The sequence below is a fragment of the Eretmochelys imbricata genome, chromosome 8 (genome assembly GCF_965152235.1).
Source record: "Eretmochelys imbricata isolate rEreImb1 chromosome 8, rEreImb1.hap1, whole genome shotgun sequence".
NCBI classification, from domain to species: Eukaryota; Metazoa; Chordata; order Testudines; family Cheloniidae; genus Eretmochelys; species Eretmochelys imbricata.
The window spans coordinates 52,020,835-52,041,682 of record NC_135579.1 but is presented as its reverse complement, the minus strand read 5'-3'; the positions used below and the strand labels follow the sequence as shown (position 1 = coordinate 52,041,682).

Below are 20,848 nucleotides of genomic sequence, written 5' to 3'. Positions count from 1 at the left end.
TGGTTATGTGTGCAGAAATTGCTTGTTTTATTGCTAAGCAAATGAAGGGATTTCTTGCACCAATTAAAAGCAGGTCTGGTTTGGGCAGGTGCTGTGCAAGCTTTCCTGCCTCATTCTAGGACTCAAAAACAGAGTTCAGTAATTTTTTCATGTTGTGAAGCAGCCTTTCAGGTGAGGACATATGCCCAGGAACTAGCTACAGAATTCCTCTGGCTTATTTCACTTGTGACCTCTGCCTGACTCAAAGCTTGGTGTCATGACATACTAGGGCATTTAATCAGCTATGCCACGGGGACTGGCTGTAGTCTGTTTTAATTTGGTAAATTCAACTTTTTTTCCTTTTAATTTCACTTTTATTGCTGTATGAAAGAAAAATCTCTTGCTGTGCTTTGTCAGTTTTATATGTGAAGTCCTGTATCAAACAGTAAAATACCAAAACATTTTAAGCAGTTAAGGAAGGAAGAGAGAATAGGCACAGGGAAAGGAAAAGAAATAGCAAGAAAGTAGAAGACAAGAGCAGATTCATCAATTTTCTCCTAGATATTCTGTTAAGTGAATTTCTCGACTTATTTTTGTGTGTTAAATCATTTGCTAAAGAACACCAGATGGGCACAAAGTTATATTTTTTTCAGAAGAGAGCACTGCAGATTTGGAACATCTAAATGTTCCAGGGCTGTTCAACCAACTTGCAGGGTGAGTTAGAGTTTTCATCAATTCTTTATTCACATCTGTTTCTTCTCTCTAGGGTTTATCAGAAGCACACAGCCAACAAGTGGATCTCCAGCACTGCCTCGCAAGCAAAGGGACAAGTCCCCTAGCGGCCTCTTGGAAGATGCCAAAGAGACCACTTTCACCAGGGACAGAAAGGGTGGCTTTTTCAGCTCCTTTATGAAGAAGAGGAATGCCCCCACACCTCCAAAGCGTAGCAGTTCCTTCCGTGAAATGGAGAATCAGCCCCACAAGAAATATGAGCTCACGGGTAACTTTTCATCTGTTGCTTCCTTACAGCATGTTGATGGATTTTCTTTTACTCCCACCCAGCAGGATGCAAGCCTGGCGCCAGCCAAGTGCTACAGTGGGGGCTTTGCACAGAGGAACTTCTACAATGATGACGGTGGTACCAACAGTGGTGGGAGTGCAAGTACTGGTGGTGGGTGGTCAGGCATCACAGGTTTCTTTACACCACGCCTGATTAAAAAGACACTGGGTTTACGAGCAGGGAAACCTACCGGTGGGGAAGACGCTTCAAAGCCTTTTCCAAGGTCAAACTCTACATCTTCCATGTCTTCGGGGCCTCCAGAGCAGGATAGGATGGCAATGACTCTTCCTAGAAATTGCCAGAGGTCAAAAATCCAGCTGGAAAGGACAGTGTCCACCTCCTCTCAGCCAGAGGAGAGCATAGGTAGATCCACTGACCTGCTTCCCAAAAGGCTTGAAGAAGGCCCTGCTCTGACCAGAGAGAGACCGAAAGCCAAACTCTTGCCAAGAGGTGCCACCGCTCTTCCAGTCAGAACCTCTTCAGGGGATTCAGCTGTTGCAGAGAAGGACTGTCCAGGTCTGGCAACAACAACCCCTAAAAGCAAAGAAAAAAACAGTGGTACACGGCAAGGGGCCCTAGAAGATGGAGAGAGACCAGGATGGTCTTCTCCAGCAAAGGCTGCAGCAATACTTCCAACCACTCATAACCACAAAGTGCCAGTCCTAATCTCACCCACTCTAAAACATACTCCAGCAGACGTGCAGCTTATTGGCACAGACTCTCAGGGTAATAAATTTAAGCTCTTATCTGAGCATCAGGTCACATCTTCCAGCGACAGGGACCGGCCCAGACGGGTAAAACCAAAGTGTGCCCCACCTCCACCGCCAGTGATGAGGCTCCTGCAGCAGCCGCCCGCTTGCTCAGACACAGCAGAAGAGTTGAGCAACACCACAGCAGCACATCATGGACTGGAAACAAGTGAAGGTGGTAAAAAGGCAGTGGTGGCACATGGTGGTGGAAAAGCTGGGAGGCCCATGATGCCTCCCCCTCAAGTGCCTCTGTCATCATCTTCCACCTCACCAGCGAAAATGGCCAATGGCACGGCAGGTGCTAAAGTGGCATTAAGAAAGACCAAACAGGCAGCTGAGAAAATCTCAGCGGACAAAATCAGCAAAGAGGCGCTGCTGGAGTGTGCAGACCTCCTCTCGAGTGCCATTGCTGAGCCAATGCCAAACAGCCAGCTGGTGGATACAGGGCACCAGCTGTTGGATTATTGCTCAGGCTATGTGGATTGCATCCCACAAACACGCAACAAATTTGCCTTCCGGGAAGCCGTGAGCAAACTGGAACTCAGCCTGCAGGAACTGCAGGTGTCCTCAACAGCTGCTAGTGTGCCCGGAGCAAACCCCGTCCTTAATAACTTATTGTCATGTGTCCAAGAAATCAGTGATGTGGTTCAAAGGTAGCTACTGTCAGTCTGGGTAAAGGAAAAATTACACATGGAGGGGAAACTCTGTTCCTGTATTGATGCTTTCAGAAGGAAAGACTGATACTTGAGTGAGTTTTTGTGAAGTACCTCAGATCACTGAGTTCTCACGTTTACAGTTTCATCTCAAAAATAGGGGGAGGGAGGGAGGGAGGAGACACTGGAGGAAGGGGTGTGTGTGAGAGATTGAAGCTGAAAGGGCAGAATGTTAAGAATTTTCCCTAATCAGCAAATCTGATCTACTTGTGTCCACAAGTGAGAGAAGTTCCTTGCTCCTGCCTGTAAGAGGCAGGAAAATGGATGGTGGGTTCTTGTTTTGGTAGGGGTGGTTTCCATGTGCTGTCCAGAGTCCTGGAGTGACTGCATGGCCAGTTGGCTATACAGATCTCCCCTTTCTGCACTAATGCATATTTTGGCCTCCAGAGATCACAAGGGAAAAGCAGTAGGGCATGGTTGGTACCTAATGCTGAGAATTCTGAGCCTGAGTGGTCCCAAAGGTGGGGGGAGTCTGTGTGGGGAAAGAGATGTAACGCACTGACGGTGTTCAGAGCTGCTGGAAGTGGATGCACTAGCCCCGGTGGCATACTTCCACAGTACTGTTGCTGCTGTAGTAAGAACTGCAAAATGAGTTAATATATTAAACTAACCCCTTTCCCTCCCACCCACTTCATGCCATTACACATTTATATTTGAAGCATCAGGCATGCTGGGCAGATTTGCCACTGATTACCTACCCTGCCCACCCCCCACCCCCCAAAACAAACACACAATCTTCACTTTGGTTGACTCTAACCATTTCTGGTAGTCTAGCATGGGTGCTACCTGACAGCTGGTCACTTGTGAGTAGTTTGAGGCTGTTGCACAACTTACGAGTGTCTGTTGATAAACTGTAGATTGTTTTTAACTTTGGTACAATGTTGGTTCCTTCTTCTGTGTGGTCACCTGGAGATGCACAGTTGGCAAGGCACTTCCTCCTGTCAATGCAGAATTTCACTGCTCTCTACATTCCTTGGTAGCACTGAAAGTGCTGACACTAGTACAGCCATCTTGGGAACCAGCAATATAGCCTTACTGGTCCCACTGTAACAGCCTTCTCAGCGTGTCTGACCCCCAGCATAGCATTAGCTTTCCACAGCAAGCCCTTCCCTTTCCAAGCCACGAGGCTGAATATATATGTAAGCTATGCCAGATGGTCTCCACAACCTTTTTAAAGAATGCTAGATCTCTGACAGCATTTTGTGCTGTGGAACAGACAGTTCTTCCTACTCTAGCACAGCAGGCTGTGATGATGACACAACTGCTTAGTTTTACAGAGTACCAGTGTTTGTGTTGCTATTCATCAGTTCTATAGTGGATTAAAAAGCTGCTGTCTAGTGGGGGTTACAAGGTGACTGGGATCAGTAATTGCCATGGGCCATATCCTGAGCTTCTTACTGTTTTATCCAGCCTCCCATTTAAGCCCTTGGGAGCTTGCCCTGAGTAAGAGCTTCAAAATTGGGCCCAGTGTGTGTGTGGAAAAAGGCCTTGCCTGCTATTTGTGCTGTCACTTAAAAGGAGACCATGTGTGACCAAAGCACTACTGCAGGATGTCTCCAATACAGTATCCCCTGTCCCTCTCTAGGGTTATGGCTGCTCTGGCAAGTGGTGGGTTTCACTTTTTCACAAGTGCAAGTGACAGGCTGGTAATCACCACTTTGTTTTAAATGTACAATACACCACTTCCAGAGTCTGCCACAAATGGAGAAGAGTGACTAGAGCATGCTGAGAAACCTCCTCCTTTATTGTGTGTGTGCGCAGCACGCTTTCCAGTACCTAATGCAGGTGGATTTTTGCATGGATGGTCAGTGGAGCTGGAGGATAGAAACAGATCTTTAGCCTATTCCATATTGGTAGCAAATTATAGATGACTGAACACCTGATTTATTTCTCTCTCTAAAATTACATGTCTATACCAAAGGGTCACTCTTCCAATGTGTGTGTTGTGCACAGGGGTTAAAGATTGTGATCAGCTCAGCACACAGTTTGTATCCGTAGTGAATTCATTGAGGACAATATTGGATTAAACTAAAAACACCTTAATCACCAATCACACTACCAGTGTTGTCAATTGTTTTGTTTAATAATTGTTATTGTAATATATTTTTGATTGTTTTTCTAATTTAATTCTCACTCTATTGTCTGACTGTGAACTGCAAACAGTGTTAAACTTGATGTAAATAAGGTTTTGCCTGTCGTTCCACAAGTTTTGCCAATTTGCATTTTGTTTTAAATAAAAGTTGCAATATTTTATTGGCAAATAAACTTGAATACCTGGTGCTCTTATTGGAGTGCTTTTATTCAACTGGCCTGGTTCTAAGGTAAAATCTCTGCAAATGTAAAAAATAGAAACATTTAAGTGAGCAGGTTTGCAAAGAACCCCAATATTTTATTAATCCCACTGAAATGGAATTGTTCCAGCCAGACTGCAGGGTTGCTGTGTAATTAGGCACAAACCATCACAGTACCTGGAAGTGAGTGAGTTGCATAATCACACATGCTTATTTCTCTACAATATGCAAATTCCTTTCAGCCACTCTGAGTGCAAGGATTTGTCTCATTGTTTTTTCCAACTTTTCTGTAACTGCTGTACTAGTTACTAAAACCTTCCCCCCGCACCCCCGTCTGCTTTTAGCAAGAGGGAGCATCTCAGCTTTTGCCATACTACAGCTGAATCTAAACCACTTACGTTTTCCCCTTTCATGTGAATTTAACCTAGATGAGAAAAACAGGAAGCTTTGATGAAGAGGAGCTGGCTTTCTTTTGGTCTTAATTCATGACCAACAAATGATTTGATGCTTTTATGGGGTTTATTCTTTTGGGTGGTAATTCTTGAAGTCTTAGGTACGCTGAAGTACTAGATACTAAACTGGGAGGAGTGGTAGATATGCTGGAGGGCAGGACTAGGATACAGAGGGACCTAGACAAATTGGAGGATTGGGCCAAAAGAAATCTGATGAGGTTCAACAAGGATAAGTGCAGGGTCCTGCACTTAGGACAGAAGAACCCAATGCACCATTACAGACTAGGGACCGAATGGCTACGCAGCAGTTCTGCGGAAATGGACCTAGGGGTGAGTGGATGAGAAGCTGGAAATGAGTCAGCTGTGTGCCCTTGTTGCCAAGAAAGCCAATGGCATTTTGGGATGTATAAGTAGGGGCATAGCCAGCAGATCGAGGGATGTGATCGTTCCCCTCTATTTGACATTGGTGAGGCCTTATCTGGAGTAGTGTGTCCAGTTTTGGGCCCCACACTACAAGAAGGATGTGAATAAACTGGAGAGAGTCCAGCAAAGGGCAACAAAAATGATTAGGGGTCTGGAACACATGAGGGAACTGGGATTGTTTAGTCTGCAAAAGAGGAGAATGAGGGGGGATTTGATAGCTGCTTTCAACTACCTGAGAGGTGGTTCCAGAGAGGAGGGTTCTAGACTATTCAGTGGTAGAAGAGGACAGGACAAGGAGTAATGGTCTCAAGTTGCAGGGGGGAGGTTTAGGTTGGATATTAGGAAAAACTTTTTCAGTAGGAGGGTGGTGAAACACTGGAATGCATTACCTAGGGGGGTGGTAGAATCTCCTTCCTTAGAAGTTTTTAAGGTCAGGCTTGACAAAGCCCTGGCTGGGATGATTTAATTGGGGATTGGTCCTGCTTTGAGCAGGGGGTTGGACTAGATGACCTCCTGAGGTCCCTTCCAACCCTGCTATTCTATGAAGTGAAATCAAGTAGGGAGATGTATGTGGTCAAGTAGAGTTTGTGCAAGTACTCTTGGTACCCATTTTACAGAAGAAAAAACTGCTGTGACTAACTCTTCCTCTGATACCTGACCACTAAGACACTGGAGGATGATTAGCAGCATTGACCCTTCTATTCCACAGGCCAAAGAGGGGCAGGATTGAAACTTTTAACTTCTAAAGCCTTAGTTTACAGTTAATTACAAAAGTGTACTGGTGAGGTGTAGCTGGGAAGGACGAGAGAATGCTATACTGTTTTGACACAGTAACAACCCGCGCAGACCAACTTTCACCATATTTTCCCTTTCTGCTCCAACAGGCTCAATAAATATATATATCACTCACCCAAAAGAAAAACAGTAAGGAACCACGTGGCCCATTTAGCTTCATAGCCATGCATGGTCACTTACCAGTAACTAGAAGCCAGTGTGCCAGGTAGGAATACTAGCTGAAAATCCACTTCAATGGCAATTACACAAAAACTTTTACAGACTTTTTCCAAAGTGAGTGCATAGGCGGACTAACTATTGGTACAGTTTAAGGCATGTGGCCTGCACAGTTATTTGCTGCAGCTTGCCAAGCTCCCTATGCCCCCCCCCCCGAGTTATTTCCCCTTACCTACCACTCCTCTGCCTATCTCCATGCACTTCCAGCTTTCCAGGAGGGAGCCATGGCAGAGAGTGGGGGCAGCACGGTGTCAGTGACGTGGCCCTCCTGCTGATTTGAGTTTGAGATCCCTGGTTTAAATAGATCAAAGAGCCACATGTACAATGTCCAGGCAACTGTCCTCACGGTGTCCTCCACCTCCTCTTCACTTTTTTGACCTACAGCCCATGGAGTAAGTGATTGTTATTGAGATTTTAGGGCTGACTTTTTTTTTTTTTTTTTTTTTAATCATTTGGCAGGTACCCTGACAGCAAACAGTCCCTCTTGTAATACTACTATATCTGGCCAAAAGCCAGAATGTGTAACAGTAATCAAATGGCAGAGTTCTTCTTCACAGCCACTACTCTCCAACCTCTGCTGAAGACAAGGACAGTCTGCCCCCCTGTACTCTGGTCCTCTTGATTTATCAGCGCAATCAAGAGGCTGCAATTGGGAGCTCCCTGAAATGAATGCTGAGGAAGCTGGGCATGAGGAGTGTGCACAGCAGGAGCTGCCTCAGTAAGGGGAAGATGCTGGCTCATATCACCAAATGCTATCCATGACAGAATTTCTGGGCTGTACTGGAGACATATTCAGACTCTCCCTCAGCATTACAGACACACTGGTACCTTGCTGTCTAGTAGGGGACAGGGGGAGGGTTGGCATGTTCTGAAGAGATGTTCACTTTAGACATAAAAAAATAAGGTTTTTTTAATCTTTATATTAAACAAATTGTCAGGAACCATTTTTCCATAGAAGACTCCATATGAGAGAATGTCACCAAAGAGCAAGTTCAGTGTTATACATCTGGAATGCCCACAGTAGGTAGAGGCTGCAGATGTGAATCTTAGTCCTAGTCTCTATTCAAGCTGTGTGTACCATCATCTGTGCAGGCTCCTGGGCATCCTCTCCAATAGCTGGTTAACAACAGATGGCTTGGTAAGAAGGTTCCTAGGACACACATTCTCACTCTGCTCCATAGCCAAGTTTAGGTTTTTCTCCATCACTAACAGCCAGTGCACTGATTTTACTTTGCAGGTGCTGGAAATGATGCATGGGAGGAGAGGCCCAGAGGAAAGGAAGCAAGGAAGTGACTTCTATGACCTCTTCAGACTTTCCAACTGAAGGTACTAAGCAATCCCAAGACCTCCCACACCACAATAAACCAAGGTCCCAGACCAACTCTGCTTGTGTGAAGTAGACCACTATTTGCCAGCCAGAATTCTTCATTTACCAACAGCTAATCATTTCTTCTGCTCTAAGCTAACTGCTAAGAGATGGGCCTTTGAGTGGGCAAGAAAGGTACAGCCAGCCCAGCCTTCTACCAGCTCAAGGCTACACAGGTGCCATACAAGTATGACAATGAGAGTAACCCTTGGAGGCCTCTCTCAAGTTTTGAGGGACTTCAAAAGTTCCCATCACTGTGCAAGTGGGTAAATTTTCAATCTGCTCATGCGAGAGGAGCAGGTCTCTCCGTGCAGCAAGCAGCCATGCTGGTCACTGGTACAGTTCCCCCTCACAGTCAGGGTAGGAAATAGTTGATGCGGTGAGCCACGGATTTACAACCTTGTGCAGAGAAAAGCTTCTCCTCTTTGGGGAGAAATACCATCATCCTGACCACCTCGTCCAGCACCTCCTCAGTGTATGGAAGGCTGCGGGCCAGAAAAGCATCCCGAACACACAGCTTCACATGGTGATTCTCCAGGGGCAGGAATGGCACAAAGAAGTCAATGAGGTTCTCTTCAAGGAGGTGGCTGTGGGCAAAGCCACCATCTGCAATGAAAACCAGAGCAACACGGGCACTCAACGCATAGCTTGTAACAGAACCATGTGTGTCTTCCATGCTCCTAGATCTCCATCAATCTCAGCCAGCACAAATGTTAAAAGAACAGTGCAGTTTGCCTGGAGAAGCCGGTTCAACACTGAAAATATTGTCTGAGAAGGGGCCTTGGCTAATCATTTATCTGGTTCTTCTGCCTTGGAGTTAAGGCGTCTCTTTCGAAACAAAAGGTCCTTCAGTCCTGAAAAAAGGGAGTCTCTGACACTACTCACCCAACCATGCAACAGCAAGCGGGGGGGCAGGGGAGAGAGGCACCTTAACACATGCAGAAGCAGCTTGAGGAATGGGGGGGGTTGGGGAGGTTCTTGGTTTCAATTACACACAGAAATCATGAAACACTCCCCGGGTAGGAAGCCACATTCACTCTTCTGCATGAGAAATTATGTGGCTCCACAGTCCATGTGCCACTCCTGGTGCTGTTGCTGCATGATGATGTCAGAGTTGCATGCCACTACAGAGACCCAAATGGAGAAGTCGGCCAGAAGGAGTGCGGGGGGGGGGGGGGGGGGTCTGGTACTGCCCCCGCATGTCCTGGTCTCCAGGTAGCTGGGCTCAAGACAGGGCCTCTCTTCACTCTGAGCAGTGGGGTCTGGGTGCTGAGCAGAGCCATCTCCAGCACCATGTCCTGAGTAGGGTGGCTATAGTCACCTTGACTAATGAAGTGCCCACACAATCGTGAGGCTCCATCTGCCCCATATCTCATCCCGTTTTTTAGGAAATCTGACAGGTATTTATAGATTGCACACATGACACATACTTTTACCTCTGGGACTATGTCTGAAACCATCTAGTGATACCACCAACAGCAATCAATGATGTTTTAGGGAAGTGGTCAGCACACCCACTCTTAAGACCAGCTAGCCAACAGGGCATTACTTATCAGTAGGGATTTGAGAGTGAAAGAGGAAGAGGATCCTGTGGGCACCTGGTTGGGATATGCCAGCATAGCATGGGCTAAGGCTAAGCTGCGGAGACATTGGTTAAAAGGGAGTGAAGTAGAAGTACCAGATAAGTGATAATAGGGGCTGTAGCTCAGATAGAAGAGGCTAAGGCACTGGTCTCTCGCAAGATATCTAGGTTCAAACCACAGCTTTGCCACCGTGACTGTGAAGCAAGTCACTGACCTACCTCCCCAGGGATGTAGTGAAGATAGATTTTGGGGGGGGTGGGTGTTCAGTAATCTTTGAGGGACCATGAAAGAGCCAATCAAAACAATGAGTCCCCTGGGTGGAGCTGGCAGGGAGCAGAAAGACATGGGAAGGGGCAGCGGACTGCAGAACTCCAGTGCAGACTTGTATCGATTAGCTCAGTTACCTGTGGACTCAAGCAGCTCCATGCGCAGGTGCTGCTCCAAGTATTCCATGGTGATCTCCTCCCTGGCCCGTCCAGCTCGCCAGAAGTCCAGGGTCACCTGGTTGATAATGTTCCCACCAATGTTACTAGGAAGGAAATGGAAGTTAAATGCTTTATCTGGAATAATCCTAATGTTTATTCCTCACAAAATCATACATCACAAACCACTAACAGCACTCAGGTCCAGGCCTCGGAGACGCTGGTAGCATAAGGATTCATGTAGCCCCACGCCAAAGCTCTGCCTTTCCACTGGCCCTAGAGAGGGATTTGCTTTCTCTCCCCTCTGCAAAGAGAACTGAACACTTTTTCACCAGATCAGCTGTTTCCATTCCCCAGCCCTGATTCTTAGGGATAGGCCCCACCCTCCCAGATTATTACACACACTGAACCAAGAGTACAGAACATATTGACTACAGCCCCTTTATCTCCGAGCCCCTTCTGCAGAGAAGCCCGCAGTTGCAGACAAGTTAGCAAAGGGCAGGGAAACTGGCATGAGTCCTGCTAGAAGCAATGGTCCAGACAGCACTTTTTCTTCCACACAAAGTGGAGCCGGAAGATCATGAAGGTGGCAGAGAACCCACACTGGGGTCCTTGCCTGACTGACTAGTGCTTTGTAAGGGGAAGGGCAGCTGGAACTCACACATTGGGGCCACTTTTTAAAACGCTTGTTTCTCTAAGCGCACATGTGCATTGAAAGGGGGAAGGCGGGCACTGAAGCTTCCAAACCTCAGACAAAATTATCCCAGTCAGAATGGCCTGGAAACAGCATCAGCCCTGGTGAGGGAGTTGCACCAGCTAGTGTGGTGTCAGCCCCCCGTCCCCACCTTAAGGTGTGTGTGGGGAATGTGTGTGTGTGGGAGGGGGGTGGGGGTGTGTGATGGTCACTTGGCAGAGCGCCCAGGACAAAAGCTCCTTGGGCCCCTCCCAAGCACTTAGCCTGTACAAAGGGGTTAGGAATTGGGGAGGAAGACCGAAAAAAGAGTAGGACTGGTGGACACACTGAAACTCCCCCCTCCCTTCTCCAGGGGGTTCTTGAGCCATCTCTGATGATGGAGGGGACAAACTCGTAGTCAGGATGGGAGTGGGGGGGGAAGGATGAGACTAAAAGTCTTCCTCCCCCACCCCATTGCCCAGCTGTTAGTTCTGAACAACCTACTCCTGCTACCCCAGATCCCCTTCAAATTTTAGTTGAAGCTGCAGCTCCCACCTTTCCACTGGAGTCAACAGGAAAGAAACTCCTTCTGCTTCACAGAGACACAGCCATCCCCATAAGGGGAGGACCCAGTGTGGCAAAGGTTCCAATGACATCTCCAAGAGCAGTCTGGTTTCTAAATGACAGACCTGCAAAGCCAGTGTTTCTGCATGCACAGCCCAGAGGAGAGCCTGCCTTTCCAGATGGCAGCGTCACAGAGGGGCCCTGCTGCCCCCCTTCCCACAGCACTTAGGATCACATGTTGTTCAAGGTTCCCCTCAGCGTGGCAGGGAGAGTGGCCAACAGTACATGACCACAAGCGCAAGGTAGCCCCTCCATCCTTGGGCTAGGTTCCAGTTTCCTCTCCGCAAACAGACTGATCAAGGGTTCGGAGGCCTATTCATGGGGAGGGAGGAGAGTTCTGAAAATGCCAGGCCAGGTCATGAGCAGATAAACCCAGCTGGGATCAGGTGGAGAGAAAAGCCCAGGCCTATAAACATCAGAATCAAGTAGAGCTCATGGGACCTGCCGTACCACAGCAGACTAATGGCCTAGTTTAGTATATCCAGCCTCCATCAGTGGCCAGCAGCAGATGCTCAAGTGGAAGGTAAACATCTCTCATCACTTCTCTATTAACTGTGCAATGCTTGCCCAGATTTCTGGGCTACACCATCTGAGTGGGGCAACAGTTTGATTCCTAAGATATAGCTCACTGGCATGGTGCTACTAATACAGTGCCGGATCCAGGGTTCAACTCCTGGGGGTTGCAGACATTCAGCCTCACAGTCAGCAGCACATGGCGGCTAAGGAGCTACACTGATGGTCTCTGGAGAGACAGTTACATTCAGCCATCATGAGTCATGGGTGAGCAACTGTAGTGAGGGGGCTTTGAGGTCATCACACAAGGAGAATCCAGAGAACTACTTTCCCTTCAATTCCTGTGCCTTCCAAGGGCAGCTCCGTCCCACACCTCAATCTCCCAGATCACGGAACTTTAATATGGGTCATCAAGAACCTTGGTCATCAAGGATGGGTCATCAAGAATCCGAAAGCAGATCCTTCCCTGCAAGCCAGCCCCTTCTCCCTAAGGTCCTTGGTAGTCACCTGAGGAAGAGGAAAATGGATCTCCTGTAATCCACCTCATTAATGCTGTCATAGTGATCCACATAGGGTTTGATGGCATCCAGCAGGCCAGAGTGAAGCTTCTCTGTCTCATCGAAGATGAACAATGACTGCTTGCAGAGCTGCACTGTCTCGCTTATCTGCTTCTTCAGCTGAACCTGCATGGCAGTAGGAAAAGAGTGTGAACTGGCAAGTAGAGAAGCCTGTGGGTAGATCACCTGGTGTTCACCACCAGCACTACTGCATCCTTCACACAGACACAGCTACCAAGGAAGACTGAGCTCCCTCACAGCCAGCACCCAACCCGCTGCTCCATTCTCTATCATGACTCCCACTGGGAAAGGTTGGGAGCTCCTCTACTGCAAGTGCTCCTGCACCATTCCCTGCAATGGCCCCAGCAGCTGAGAGCTCACCAACAACTAATCATTACACACCAGTTTTCATACTGGCCTTCTGGGAGGGGCCAGTATTGGAGTGGCATTGGGCTCTCCCACAGCCGGTGGCCCCTGCTGGGAAGGGTTGGAACTTTGTACTTGATACTTTGTACATTGTTACAGGGCTTGTCCAACAGCCTGTGCTCCTGCTCTATCCTCTATTAACAGCGGTGTCTGAGATAGTTACATATTCAGAAACGGCCCTTTGACTGGATTGAAGAGGCTAGGACTGAGTTACCCATACTACTACCAGCACCATTGTGGCTGGTAACACTGGAGTTTTCGCACCTTGTACAAGTCCACATATTTGGGATGTGGGAAGTGAAAGAGCGATATAAAGACTTTAACACACTCGCTTTTCAGCCCGTCTCGGTACAAGTGATCAGCGATCATCCGGGCCACAAAGTTTTTCCCAGTGCCAGACCAGCCATGGAACGACAGAGCCAGAGCCTTCTCCGGCTGTGTGGTCTCCAGGAAGCCTTGCATTGCTCTCAGAATGACGTCCTTTGCCAAGTGCTGCCCATGTAGCCTCCTGCTCAAGTCCAACTCTAACCCTGCAGAACGAAAGGAAACACTGATCTTACACCCAAACCTGTCTGCTATCACTTATGGGTAGGAACAAGCAGGGAGGACGTTTGGCAGCAATTTTGTTCTGAGTTGAGCCCATCAGAGCATGAGGCATTCTGCCTTGCGTTGCTGGAAGGTATGCCTGTTCAAGGGGTCCCTGTGCCGTGGTATTACAAATGCAGAGCTAGATTGGAAAGCAGCATTTTGAGTGATCTGATCACAGTAGTGGAAATCGGGATTCTTGGGCTCTATTCACAGCTTTGCCATGGACCCAGGCAAGCCACTTATCCTCTCTTTTCCCCCTCTGGAAAACGGGGATAGTATTTACCCATTTCACAGGGTATTTAGTTCATTAACATTTGCAAAAAGGCACTAAGATCCCCAGATGGAAGCCCCTAGAGAAGGACAAAGTATCAATCAATCAATCACAGTTTGCACTGATTACCGAAGTCCCAGACCCAGTCACACCTTAGGACATTTTTACATGGACTGCATACAGGGCTCAGTATCTACCCTCTAGGTCAGGACCGGGAGAAGGGGATGGGGCTTAGCAGCCCCCTCTGAGCAAGTTCTTATTCCCCCTTCCACGTGCTCTGGGTGTGCAGGAGACTACAGGCAGGAACAGGCAGGGTCTCTGCTCTGGAAAGCACTCTGCATAGTGATGCTAAGATTTTGTCATGGGGTAAAGGAGGGTCTGTGTGTCACGGAATAAAAAATGGTCTGAAATGGAACTGTCTAAACTCACGGAACATTGAGGCAAATTCAGCACCTGGCTAAGAACTGCTACTTCTCTTTAACTTCTTTGTGACCAAAAATTTGATTTAAGAATTAAAACAACCTAACAGAGGTTTGCCCCTAGTTCTAGGAACTGGGAATTAGAGATTTCACTCCAGCTGATAGGGAAACACGCACACACATTCTGCCTCTTTGGTACTTCTCTGGCCTCCATTCCCACTGCATCTGAGCACCTCATAAACTTTAATGTACTTAAGGCCAGGCGATACGGACATCCCCATTATACAGATGGAAAACTGAGGCACAGAGACTTGCCCAAGGTTACACAGGGAGTCATAGCAGAGCAGGGAACTGAACCTGGCTCTCCTAAGTCCCAGACTAGCACCTTAAACTCTGGACCATTCTCTATCTCAAGGGCTTTACCTGTGATGTTGTTGGCTATTCTGCAGTCTCCTGTCTCACAGCACTTTCCAAAGCTGCAGTACCAGCTAGAAAGGATCTCCAGATAATCCTGACCCACCAGAGGCAAGCTCCAACCTAGGAAAGAGGCAGCAGTGAGAAAGGAAATTGTATGGCAGGCTGTCTGCCTCCTGAGGATAAACCTTGCCCTATCAGCCTTGAATTCCCCACAGACCCATGCTAGAGCTCCTATCAACTTATCAACAGCACCAATGTCCATATCCACAGCACAGCAATGGGGGGGGGGGGGGAACTGACGTGGGTAGACAGGCAGTCACTCAAATGGCACACACACATACATCTGGGAAGGACACTCGGTCAAAATGGCGATCCCCATCACACACCCCTATGCTAGGGATTTAGGCCGGGAAATCGTTAATCCTGCTGGAGAGGGGACACCACCCCTCCCCAAGGGATGCCTCTTGGCTTGGATGCAACCCTCTAAGATCCCATACAAATGAATCCAACTTAACAGCCTGGCTCAGGCGTCCGCACCCTGGTTGTGCTGAGGGGTACAGAAGACAGCAATGAAAACTCACATGTGACTGACAGCTACAGGAATTAAACAGGAAACACACACAAAAGAAGCCTGTCCCTCTATATCTTACATGCACAGCTACCTGGAGACACGGGCATTTGCACAACAGATCACTGCACCTCTTATTAACTGTGGGAACATAAAAAGACCCTGGCCCAGATCCTCAGCTGCTGTAAGGGGGTGTGATGGGATGGGACTGATGCCAGCGGAGGGTCCGGGCACGTAGCTCCCCTGCAGCCCCTTCTCTCCCCCGGCATTGACAGAGACATCCCGCTAGCCCAAAGATCGCCCCGCAGGCAGCTCCACCCCCCTGCGGCCCGTGGCAGGGCGAGGGGCCGTGCACTGAACGCCCCACGCGGCCTGCCCGATCTAGGGCAGGGAGACGAGGCAGCTCCTCACCCTGCGACTCCCGGCTGCCCTCTTCCTGCGGCTGCTCGCAGTCCTCCCGCCACAGCCGGCAGGCCAGGTACCGCCAGTACTGCCCGGAGAGGTCGCTCCCGGCCCTGCCCGGCGGCAGCCTCGGCGCGGCGGCGCCCGGCTCCGCTTCCCGAGGCGCCCGGCTCCGCCCCGCAGCGCCGCACAGCAGAGGCCCGAGGCAGCAGAGCAGCAGCGGGAGCCCAGCCCAGCGCGCCATGGCCGGAGGGAGGCGGCGAGCCGGACTCCCCCAGCGCCGGTCACGGCCCGGGCGCGCCCAGCGCTGAGCTCACTTCCCGCCCCCGGCCATCCGAGCTGCCGGGGGACAGGCCGGGGACGGGGCGGGGCCAGCTCGCCCACGGGGCCGAGGGGAGCTCTGGGGACTTGCACGGGCCGCCCCCAGGGAGCGCCCCAGCGGGGACCCGCTGCCACGCGCTTCCGCCAGGCCTCCAGCCGCTGCCCGTCCGCAGCCAGCGCGGCTCGGCCGATTGCAGCAGCGATCGCATAAGCACCGCGGGGCCACCTGCTCTGCAGCCCCGTGCAAGCCGCACTCACAGCCCGCTGGCCCGGGCCCCTCCTGCAAACTCCGGGGCAACGCCGCCGCGGCTTCCACCTCGCCGCGCGGGAGGGGAACGGCGGCTGGGTAGCCCAAGAGACGGCCAGCCAGCCGGGACAATGCGGGCAGCGGGAGGTATCCCCCGCTGTGCTTCCCTGCTGCTCGGGCTAGCATTGGTTCCCCGCGGGGTGGGGTGGGGTGAAAAGCTGCCCCCTTTCGCCACAGTGGGGTTCCCAGGGCAACACTAGATCTAAGACAGCCGAGTCCAATTTACCCGGCCCATAGCGCCCCTGCCCAGAAGAGATGCTCTGCAGTCTTAGCGCTTACTCCTCGGGGCATCCTAGTGGTTTGCAATAAGATCCTGAGGCTTTAACAGCTGCTTTACAGAATTATAGGGCCAGATCCTGGCAGCAGCTGGGAACATGAATTTTGGGAGGAGGGGGCCCGTTACCTTCATTCTTTCCTAGCTGCATCTGTCCCAGCACATTCTAGAGCAGTGGTATACAGTATAATAGACAGACAGCCCATACAATCTTAGCTGGTCCAAGCAGAAAGAGCCCCCATCAAGTAAACCCTCTCTCTGAAGGCTAGCCTGGCCTTCGCTGTTACAGAAAGAAGATTCTAGGATTGCAAATAAAGCAAGACTTTAATATTGGAGAAAAGCAAGGTGTAGTTAGGAATGCAGCCTGGAGACTGAGTCGGTGAATAGCAACCAATCATTTATAAATCCAAATGCTGCCTGACACAGCTGGCCAAGTGAGAAGTGAGAGACTAGCACTTATATTTAGTGAGGGCCAGGAGAGGACAAGTTCAAGTTCACTTGTTATATTCCAGTCCTTCCCATCATCCACTCCTGCCCCTCCATAGCTTAAAGCCTGAGATGGAATGAATTTTAAGCATATCCAATTGCTCATGGAAAAGTGCAACAGTCAGTTTTTAAATAAGCTCGGCAATTCATTCATTTCAGATGGTTATACACCAGATCAATTCCAAAGCGAGAAAGCCATCCAGTTGAATACAAGGCCATCTAGAGGTTGATACAAATATTACGAACTGTGGTGACAATCTACAGGGATTGTCCTGGGGGTTGGAAAGAAAAACTTCCCCTGTTATACAGGAGATCAGCCTAAAGAAGTATAATTGTCCCTTTGGGCTTTAAAAATCTATGAAACCTTAAAACTTCTAACCCTCTGCCTAAAAATGATAAGCACTGATTTAAAGCTAACCTACCTATGACTTAGGGCTTTTCTACACACAAAGTTGAACTAGTTTATCTAAAATAGGTTTTAAAACATGTTGGTTTGGTTACACTAGTTCAAAAACCCTGTGTGGACACATTTTAAACTTGGTTTATATCAACTTAATTGGAGTCAGTTCCTTACCAAATTGAGTTAAATCAATATAAGCCATTTTAAAACTAATTTAAGTGTCTGCCTCAACTCAACTACATCACTTTTAAAAACACCCTTAATTAAACTAGTGTAACTGTGAGTCTAGACAAAACCTTAGATTGAGAAACATGTGCATGAGAGGGAAGGAACTCACCAAAAACAACAAACATTCTCAGGACACAGTTTTCAGATTCTAAAGGAAAAGAAAGTTTGCAAATGCAAATTCTGGGGGAAAGAAATAAAATGGTTAACTGACCATCAATACACTGGTTCCGTGGTACCTGGGCAGATCTGATAGGTCACCAGCTCAGGGTGTCACAGCAGAATCCAGGCTGCTGCAGAGGGATTGCATTTCACAGGAGCTAAAAGGAAAACAGAATAATGAGTGCTTTCCAGCAACCTGCTGACTGTGTGCCTATTAACCAGGTTAAGAGATGGACCAATATGCTAAATACTGGACAGTACACTCTGGTTTATCTGGCCTGGGGGACATCCAAAACTGTCAGATAACCAGATGGGCTGTTCTGAGCTCGTTTCACTGCATGTACCCTATGTTAATCACCTGCTAATAGCTTCTCAAGTAGCCTCCATGTGCCAATGGCTTTCTACTTTTAATGCTTAATACTTTAATAATTTTTGGTATTTTAATAAACAAAGGATGTTTTACTCTTTAATAAAGTTATAGTTACAGTGGTTTTAAGTACAATTTTAGTGTCAATTCTATTTGCAGGGCTTAAAGCAAGTTTGTCTTTTCTTTTTTTTTTTTTAAATAAAACAATGCTGTTAAAATAGCACTAAAATACAATGAACAGAGAGGGACTTGGCCTAGATGTGATCTTACTTCATTTAATCAACAAGAGGTGGAGGCGGGGGGGACGGGGGACGGAAGAGTGGTCCTTCTCAAGGGCGGAGTCTATGAAACAGGTGGGAAAAGAATAGACAACCCCTTGAGAAGAACACAGAAGGAATTACTGCTTTTTCTGCATTTCTTGGACTGAACTTCAATAATCCACTGTAATCTTCACTAGTTCTTTTGGGGGGAGGAGTGGCAGGGGGAGTTTAAAGGATAGATGGCTGCAGGGGTCTAAACCAGTGGTTCTCAACCAGGGGTACACGTACCCCTGGGGGTACACAGAAATCTTCCAGAAGGTACATCAACTCATCTCAATATTTGCCTAGTTTTGCAAGAGGCTACATAAAAAGCACTAGCGAAGTCAACACAAATTAAAATTTCATACAATGACTTTATATTGCTCTATATACTGTACACTGAAATCTAAGTACAGTATTTATATTCCAAATTATTTATTTTATAATTATATGGTAAAAATGAGAAAGTCAGCGATTGTTCAGTAATAGTGGGCTGTGACACTTTGTATTTTTACGTCTGATTTTGTAAGTAAGTAGTTTTAAAATGGGGTGAAATGTGAGGTACCCAAGACAAATGAGACTCCTGAAAGGGGTATAGTAGTCTGGAAAGGTTGAGAGCCACTAGCCTAAACAATTGAGGGGGGCGGGACTGGTCACCAATTTGGAGATTTTCATCTGTAGATGGTTATTCACATGTAGTCCTGACAAATAACTGAGGCCTGGTCTACACTTAAAAAGTTAGATCAACGTAGCTATGAAAAATTCAGACCCTTGACCCCTATAGTTAAGCCAACCTAACCCCTAGTGTAGATGTGGCTAGTCTGATGGAAGAAATCTAGCTCCCACCATCTGGGGAAGTGGATTACCTACATCGATGGAAAACCCCTTTCTGCTGCTGTAGGAAGGGTCTACACTTTGTTGCTACAGCAGCATAACTGCAGCACTGTAGCTGTGCTACTGTAGTGCTGTAGCGTAGACATGGCCTGAGGATGATAAGCACCTGATTGACAACTGAACTCTCAGTTCAAGCCTACTAGACAGATGTTTCCCATCAGGAAAAAAAAAAAACAGCACCACCAAAAAGTCTGGTGATGTCTGGCTTTGGTACAACTTGTATTTCCTTTAATTTATCAGACACACAAGATGGTCTCCTTCAGGTCTGTAAGCTGAAAAGCTGGTGTCTCTCTCACCAACAAAAGCTGGTCCAATAAAAGATATTCCCTGACCCCCCTTGTCTGTCTAATAGCCTGGGACCAATATGGCTACACCACCACTGCATACACTTAATTTATCAACAGCCAGATGGATACAGCTACACAGCAGCAACACAACAAAAAAACTGAAGCAGCAGTTTTCAAAACAGACTAAAAACTTTTTTAATTTAAGCTTTGCCAAATATTGAAAAATGGAAAAATTTGAGAAAAGTTTTTACAAAAGAAGTTTAAAGGAAAGGTTATACTTCAATGTAAGGTTTTAATTAGAAAAATCCCTAACAGCTCTTGTAGTTTCTGTGAGTTGCTGAACTGGTGAAAAGCAGCAAGGGTCCTTTCTTTCCCAGGGGTGAGGGGGGAGAGAAACAGGCACCTAAAACAGTGGAGATGGATATAAACGGATACTGTTGTTACACGATGCAAAGGAGCAGAAAGAAGTGGGTGTAAAGTTCAAAGTTGTGAAAATTGGCAGCAGAGTCTGAGTTTGTGTTGGTGCATTTTAGTTTATCGAAAGCAGGCGTCCTTGTTTGCAGGCTGACATGGATGTGGCATCACAGGTCAAGTCAAAGGTCCCAAATGCAACCCAGGGTCAACAACTACATTGCATTTGAGAGGGTTCTGATAGGTGCCTGACTCCAGGAATCCCACTGCTGTGGTCCCTGTAGATCTCACAAGTAGAACATGCTTCCTGTGCATTTCCCTCCAGATCTCCATATAACTCTCAAACTTTTAGAATTGTGCATGTCACACTTGTACCTTTGAAAAACTTGATACTGTGGGGTAATCCAGGAAGCTAACTCACGATCTGGCCACACTAAGTCCGAGCCTTGGGGAGACAAGGGATTTTCCTGCCTCTTTCTCTACTTCCTCTCTGAGAAGGGCTTCCAGCCACAATAGGAGTTGCGAGCCAGCCATAAATAGCTGCCAATTTAACGCATGTGTCGCTGACTGCTGTGTGTACTGGTCTACTTATGCAACACAGAACAATTGCTCCTCTCCTGGTGCAGACCCTTGCGGTGCATTTTCTAATGCCAAAACATTTGCATTCGGGAGACCACTTGAACACAGTGCATTCCTTTGATGAGTCCATTGCAGATTCATTTTCTTGGTCATGCCTCTCCTAACCTGAACAGCTATTTTGCAAACACATTCCACCTGGCCCCCTCTTGAAAATGCACTGCCAGCACCCACTATTGAAGAAACTACCACCAAATATAGTAGCACAACACTGAAAGTTTAAGCCATTGTGTGTTGGGAAACCAGAGCAAGAGAGACTTAAACAATCCATC

At 47.8% G+C, this 20,848-nt stretch overlaps 2 protein-coding genes across 12 annotated transcripts in view; one reads left to right on the top strand and one right to left on the bottom strand.

Moving 5' to 3' along the window:
• Positions 1-4,782, top strand: part of ABL2 (ABL proto-oncogene 2, non-receptor tyrosine kinase) — a 75,133-nt gene extending 70,351 nt beyond the window's left edge. For all 3 annotated transcript variants that reach the window (XM_077825114.1, XM_077825115.1, XM_077825117.1), the window contains exon 11: positions 746-4,782. In XM_077825114.1, coding sequence (XP_077681240.1) covers positions 746-2,445 — 1,700 coding nt within the window. In that variant the 3' untranslated portion in view covers positions 2,446-4,782. The remainder of the gene's footprint in view (positions 1-745) is intronic.
• Positions 1-16,041, bottom strand: part of TOR3A (torsin family 3 member A) — a 64,251-nt gene extending 48,210 nt beyond the window's left edge. For 8 of the 9 annotated variants that reach the window (XR_013346928.1, XR_013346929.1, XR_013346924.1 and 5 more), the window contains exons 1-5: positions 15,517-16,041; positions 14,544-14,657; positions 13,107-13,372; positions 12,367-12,542; positions 10,032-10,156 (exon numbers count right to left, since the gene is read on the bottom strand). Coding sequence is in view for 1 of the 9 variants with exons in the window: in XM_077825118.1 (XP_077681244.1) it covers positions 8,400-8,650; positions 10,032-10,156; positions 12,367-12,542; positions 13,107-13,372; positions 14,544-14,657; positions 15,517-15,751 (1,167 nt within the window). In the remaining 8 variants the exon portion in view is untranslated. Of the gene's footprint in view, positions 1-7,103; positions 8,651-10,031; positions 10,157-12,366; positions 12,543-13,106; positions 13,373-14,543; positions 14,658-15,516 lie in introns of those variants that run through there. The other variant, XM_077825118.1, reaches the window with a different exon arrangement.
• Positions 16,042-20,848: the final 4,807 nt, after the last annotated feature.